General features: G+C 62.9%; 1 protein-coding gene across 1 annotated transcript in view; it reads left to right on the forward strand.

The window, feature by feature from the left end:
• The window catches only part of SLC12A5 (solute carrier family 12 (potassium/chloride transporter), member 5), a 14,451-nt gene that overhangs the window by 7,117 nt on the left and 1,026 nt on the right, over positions 1-6,308 (forward strand). The window contains exons 10-24 of the mRNA XM_009994032.1: positions 564-662; positions 795-852; positions 1,324-1,498; positions 2,296-2,414; positions 2,707-2,805; positions 2,910-3,029; positions 3,187-3,291; positions 3,401-3,569; positions 4,299-4,494; positions 4,575-4,744; positions 4,832-4,963; positions 5,215-5,322; positions 5,496-5,618; positions 5,698-5,885; positions 6,161-6,175. Of these exons, the coding sequence (XP_009992334.1) occupies positions 564-662; positions 795-852; positions 1,324-1,498; positions 2,296-2,414; positions 2,707-2,805; positions 2,910-3,029; positions 3,187-3,291; positions 3,401-3,569; positions 4,299-4,494; positions 4,575-4,744; positions 4,832-4,963; positions 5,215-5,322; positions 5,496-5,618; positions 5,698-5,885; positions 6,161-6,175 (1,876 nt within the window). The remainder of the gene's footprint in view (positions 1-563; positions 663-794; positions 853-1,323; positions 1,499-2,295; positions 2,415-2,706; positions 2,806-2,909; positions 3,030-3,186; positions 3,292-3,400; positions 3,570-4,298; positions 4,495-4,574; positions 4,745-4,831; positions 4,964-5,214; positions 5,323-5,495; positions 5,619-5,697; positions 5,886-6,160; positions 6,176-6,308) is intronic.

The following is a 6,308-nucleotide window of genomic DNA, read 5'->3' on the forward strand; positions in this document are numbered from 1 at the left end:
GGGCGGGCCCCAGTGCTGGGGGTCCAGGCAGCTGGACAGGCCCTGCTTGGCACTTGACCCTGCACCCACTCACTGGCAGGACTCGGTTGTGTCTTGAGTGTCCCTCGTGGGGCAGGTGAGTGGCCACTGCCCGTGTCCTGGCTGCGGGGTCCTGCCAGGCAGGGATGGTCACCCTGGCTGTTGCCACAGCAGTGAGGGTTGCCGGGTGGTCCATGCCAACCTGCTGGTACCAGCCATGTCCCAGCCTGGCCCAGAGCAGTGCCAGGGCCAGGCCCTGTCCCCATCACCCTCACAGTCACCATCCCTGCTTGAGCTAATTACAGGCTAACAAGACAAGTTACTTCAGAGAGTTTTGAGCTTTATCCTCGAGCAGCTCTAACTGCAGCCTGGGAGGAATGTGGGAGGATGTGGGGAGTGTGCTGGGGTCTCTGGGCCACAGTGGCTGTGTGTCCGCTCCCCATCCTGGCTTGCCATCAAGCTGCTGCCTGGCGTGAGCTGTCCTGTCAGCTGGGACTGGTGAGGGCCACAGCTCTGCCCACCATGGCACCATCCCCTGTCCCCAGGCATCATGGCTGGTTCCAACCGCTCTGGAGACCTGCGGGATGCCCAGAAGTCCATCCCCACTGGCACCATCCTGGCCATTGCCACCACCTCTGCTGTCTGTATCCTTCAGGGCTCGCTCAGGCCATGGAGCTGGGAGAGGGTGGGCTTGCTGTGAGGGGATCCTGGCATCCTGGAGGTGGGGGCGGGGGGGAAGGCTCCACGTCCTCCTGGCATCCTTGACTACCTGGCAGATATCAGCTCTGTCGTCCTCTTTGGGGCGTGCATCGAGGGGGTTGTCCTGCGTGACAAGTGAGTGTGGGGGCTGGGGTGTGGGGAGTCCAGCAACCCCCTGGGAGCAGCCCCCAGGCAGGGGCTGGGAAATAGGCAGGCAGGGGTCCCAAGGTGACAACGTTGGGGTGTGAGAGCTGCCTGCAGTCTCTGCCTATCTGGGGCAGCCCAGCTCCCTGCACGCAGCAGGTGACACTTCTGGGTCGCTGGTGCCAGCACAAACAAGATCCAACTGCATGCAGACTTCATCAGGCTCCTCCTGGCATAGGGGGTCCCACAACCCTCCCCAGTCCCTCCAGAGCCACACATGGTGGATGGGGAGGGACCGTGACTACCTGAGACCCCTCAGGGGTGGGTGCCGTCAGCATCTGGGGCAGAGCCCTCTCCCAGTCCTGTGTCCTCTGGCGGTGTCCCTTGGGTGTGTCCCTCAGTGCTGGCACGCTCAGGGCTTGGGCACGGGATGGAGCTGTGGGTGATACCAGTGATCTGCAGGTTTGGTGAAGCCGTCAACGGGAACCTGGTGGTTGGCACCTTGGCGTGGCCATCCCCGTGGGTCATTGTCATCGGCTCCTTCTTCTCCACCTGTGGGGCTGGACTGCAGAGCCTCACCGGAGCCCCGCGCCTCCTGCAAGCCATCTCCAGGGATGGGATCGTGCCCTTCCTTAGGGTAGGTGTCCCCAGGCATGGCGCTGCCAGCCCCGTGCCAGGGGTCTGCCACTGGCATGGCAGACTGGCAGGCACTGGGAGCCTCCTGTTGGCACCGCCACTGGCTGGAGTGGCCTGGCTGCCCAGCCCTGGTTCCACCGACACCAGTGTGGTGGTGAGTGGCTGTGGGGGGCTTGGCCATGGTGTCATACTGGAACACTCTGGGATCCCCTCCCCCACTGTCGTGCCGCTTCATATTTTATCTGCTCTCTGAAGACGCGTTCTCACAACCTCATCTTTCCAAATCCAACCCGACAGCTCCCCCGGGGAAGAGCTGGCTAATTTTATCCTCCCTGCCCCCCCCTCCCAGCCCTAGCCCTGAGTCTTGCTCACACCACCTGCACCCCTTGATGTGCCCAGACATGCACCCCCAGCCCCTGCCCACAGCTTGGACCCCCATGTCACCACAGCACAGGGGGTGTCCATCCTGGGCATGGAGTGCCCAGCTCTGGGCTGGATGAAGTTAGGCTGAGCTGGGGCTGGTCACTGGGTAGGTGGGGGCCTGCTTTGGGTGGAGGGGAGGCCACAGGGGCTGTATCAGCAGCAGGAGTCAGTCCTGCCAGCCCTGGCACTGCTCCCCAGTGTCATGGCGTGTGCCAGCTGTTACCACATGTGGCCCCAGTGCTCCCAGTGGTCCTGGCCAGGGCTGAGTGCACAGGATGATCCAGCCCCTCAGGCTGTGCCAAGGACCCTTGCCCAGGACCATGTGGTGGTGGCATGGCAGAGCCCTGATGTGCCCTCTCCCCATCCCAACCCCAGGTCTTCGGCCACGGCAAAGCGAACGGGGAGCCGACGTGGGCCCTGCTGCTCACCGCCTGCATCTGCGAGATCGGGATCCTGATCGCATCCCTGGATGAGGTGGCTCCCATCCTCTCCATGTAGGCAGCATGTCTGTCCGCCTGTGTCCCCGTGTCCCCCCTGTGCCAGTCCCTGCTCCTAGGGAGGCTCTCCTGCCACTCTGGCACTCCCTGGGAAGGAGGGAGTCCTGCAGGGAGCCTGGGGACCCTTACTGGCTTCTGTTGTGTCTTGATTGCCCCATGGCTCTGGCTACTATCTGTCAGCCAGGCCCTCTCAAGCACTGGCCCCCCAGGGTTGGGCCATGTAGGGGGCCTGGCTGTGGCTTCAGTCCGTCCCAGAGTGCCCAGCTCAGTCTTCTACTTTCTCCTGCAGGTTCTTCCTCATGTGCTACATGTTTGTCAACCTGGCGTGTGCAGTGCAGACGCTGCTGCGGACCCCCAACTGGCGGCCACGCTTCCGCTACTACCATTGGTGAGCTAGGATGGGAATGGATGGAACAGGGTGTCCTGCACCCTCCTGGACACCCCAGCACCCCTGCGGGGCCGGGTGTGCTGACTGCGTGATGCTCTCGGCAGGACCCTGTCCTTCCTGGGCATGAGCCTCTGCCTGGCACTGATGTTCATCTGCTCCTGGTACTACGCACTGGTGGCCATGCTGATCGCCGGCCTCATCTACAAGTACATCGAGTACCGTGGGTAAGGGCAGCCGTGGGGCAACCTGCCCTGCCCGGCTCTGGCAGCCACCCCTCATTCTCTTGGTGGGGGCTGCTCCTCCCAGGACACACCGGGGAGCTGGTGCACTGCCCCATGGCTGGAGCTGTGGGCATCCCTGACATTCTGCCTGTTTCCACAGGGCGGAGAAGGAGTGGGGAGACGGGATCCGGGGGCTGTCCCTGAGCGCAGCCCGTTACGCCCTCCTGCGGCTGGAGGAGGGTCCCCCGCACACCAAGAACTGGAGGTGATGCCAGGCCAGGGCAGGGGGCCGGGCTATAGAGGGCTGGGAGTCTGGGGGTCTGTTTGGCCGGGGGTCCGGGGCACAGATGCTGACTGCAGGACCATCCTTCCAGGCCACAGCTGCTGGTCCTAGTCCGCGGGGATCAGGAGCAGAATGTGGTGCACCCGCAACTCCTGTCCTTCACGTCGCAGCTCAAGGCTGGCAAGGGCCTCACCATCGTGGCCTCCGTGCTGGAGGGGACCTTCCTGGACAACCACCCACAAGCACAGAGAGCAGAGGAGGTGAGAGCTGCCCATGCCAGGGCTGCTGCCCACGCCAGGCCGGGTGCTGCCAGCTGCTGCAGGGCTTGGCACTGCACTGCATGGTACAGCATGGCATGGAACAGTGCTGGGGCAGGGATGCTGTGCTGCTGGCCAGAGCAGCTCCCCAGCTGCCCCATGGCTGCTGTAGTTCCCACAGGCCCTGCAGTCCCCACAAGCCCCTGTGGCCCCAGTGCCTGGCAAGGTGGGAGACAGGAGCTTTTCCTAGCCAAAGCAGGAGCCCTCCCCAGCTCTCCGCCCCTCTGCACCAGCCAGGCAGCACATTAACAAGATTAAGCCCTCGGAAGCAAACAGTTTATCTCCCATGCAGACATGTTATAATTTCTCTGAGTAAATAACTCTAATTGCTGTTCCACCACCCGGCAGAGCCCTGGCACAGGGACACCCTCTGCTCGGCAGGGAGCAGAGCCCTGCACAAGCTCCACTCACCACCAGCATTGCCCTTCCTGGCCCAGAGCTGCCAGCCTGCTGTGAGGCAGAGGGACCAGGGCACCCCACAGGGACCTGGACACCCCGTGGGGACCTGCATCTCATCCCCTACTTCCCTCCTCTCGTACCTTACACCCCAAACTCGGCACCTTTTACTCTGTCCCCTACCTGGCTGGGGTGTCACTGCCAGGGCTGGCAGCCACGGTGCCCAGGTGCCCATCCTGATCCTTCTGGTCTCTAACCTTCCTCTCCTGCCTTCAGTCCATCCGGCGCCTGATGGAAGCAGAGAAGGTGAAGGGCTTCTGCCAGGTGGTGATCTCCTCCAACCTGCGGGACGGCATGTCCCACCTCATCCAGTCCAGTGGGCTAGGGGGGCTGCAGCACAACACGGTGCTGGTGGGCTGGCCCCGCAGCTGGCGCCAGAAAGAGGACCACCAGACCTGGAGGAACTTCATTGGTAGGCACCATGGAGGGTGGAGACCACCAGGCTGAGGGGGCTGCGAGCCACCCTGGCTGATGTGGCACTTCCCCTCCCAGAGCTGGTGCGAGAGACCACGGCCGGGCACCTGGCCTTGCTGGTGGCCAAGAATGTTGCCATGTTCCCGGGCAACCAGGAGCGGTTCTCAGAGGGCCACATTGATGTCTGGTGGATCGTCCATGACGGGGGGATGCTCATGCTGCTGCCCTTCCTCCTGCGGCACCACAAGGTAGGCTGGGGGCCACAGTGTGGGGCAGGGCTTTGGGGCCATCCCCGCTGAGCCGTGCCAATGCCTCCCTCCCTTTCTCTCTCTCAGGTCTGGCGCAAGTGTAAGATGCGCATCTTCACCGTGGCACAGATGGATGACAACAGCATCCAGATGAAGAAGGACCTGACCACCTTCCTGTACCACCTGCGCATCACCGCCGAGGTGGAGGTGGTGGAAATGGTAAGTACTGGGAGATGGTGAGTACTGGGACATGGGCATGTGCTACAGCCTGGGAGGATGTATGTGGGAGAACCAGACAGATCCTGCCATGGGTGGACATGGCACCACAGAGGTACACAGCATCATGGGGACACAGCGCCACAGGAGGCACAGCATCATGTGGGCATGCAAGTTCACAGGGACACGTGGGGCCAGGCTAGGAGCAGTGGATGCAGCTCACCCTGCCCCCTGTTTTTCCTGTCCTCCCACAGCATGAGAGCGACATCTCTGCCTACACCTATGAGAAGACTCTTGTGATGGAGCAGCGCTCCCAGATCCTCAAGCAAATGCACCTCACCAAGAATGAGCGGGAGCGGGAGGTGAGGCCGCCAGGCAGCTTGGGTGGGTCTGGCCCCCGCGGTGGCTGTGCTGCTGGCTGAGCTGCCCTGTGGCTCTGCACGCTCATTCTGCTGGGGAGCTGGGGCTGCAGGCTGAGGTCTACCTGGCCCAGCCCCTTCTGCCCCACTCCCCTGGTTGACCCTGTCTTGCCCAGATCCAGAGCATCACAGATGAGTCCCGCGGCTCCATCCGGCGCAAGAACCCAGCTAACGCGCGTCTGCGCCTGGATGTCCCTGAGGAGCAGGCAGGTGATGGCGAGGAGAAGCCTGAGGAGGAGGTGAGGGGGCTGCACCAGGACAGGGACTGGGTATGCACTGCTCTGGCCCCTGCCTACTGTCCCCCTCTCCTCTCTGCAGGTCCAGCTCATCCACGACAAAAATGCCACCGCCTTCTCCAGCAGCTCTCAGTCTCCTGGTGATGAGGTGGAGTCGGCCCCCGAGAAAGTTCATCTCACCTGGACCAAAGAGAAGTCCGTTGCAGAGAAGAACAAGAGCAAGAGCCCTGTCAGCCCTGAGGGCATCAAGGACTTCTTCAACATGAAGCCGTATGGCCTTGCATGCTGACATCCTGTCCCCCTCCCTGGATTCTTGCCCGCCCTGGCTGGGCAGGTGCAACAGGACCCTGGCAGCACCAGCTCAGCATGGCAGTCTGGGTGCCCTGTGCTTGACCCTGCAGAGGGGCTGGGGGGCCGGTGGGAGGGAAGTCCCAAGGGATGTCTGGGTAGAGCACTGTGGGGACTTGAAGTGCCCACCCCTTGCTCACCTCTGCTTTCTCTCTTGCTCTTTTTATCTTTCCCCGGCTCCGCTGTGTTCCTGGCAGGGAGTGGGAGAACCTGTAAGTCTGGATATGGAGAGCTGGTATAGTGGGTGGGGGACCCGGGCCACTGTGCGTGGGGGAACGTGCCCTGAGCCACCAGGGCCACAGCAGCTGCCACCGCCGCGGCACCAGACGGCTCACCCAGCCGTGC

Source organism: Chaetura pelagica, unplaced genomic scaffold (genome assembly GCF_000747805.2).
Source record: "Chaetura pelagica isolate M959 unplaced genomic scaffold, ChaPel_1.0 scaffold493, whole genome shotgun sequence".
Taxonomy (NCBI): domain Eukaryota; kingdom Metazoa; phylum Chordata; class Aves; order Apodiformes; family Apodidae; genus Chaetura; species Chaetura pelagica.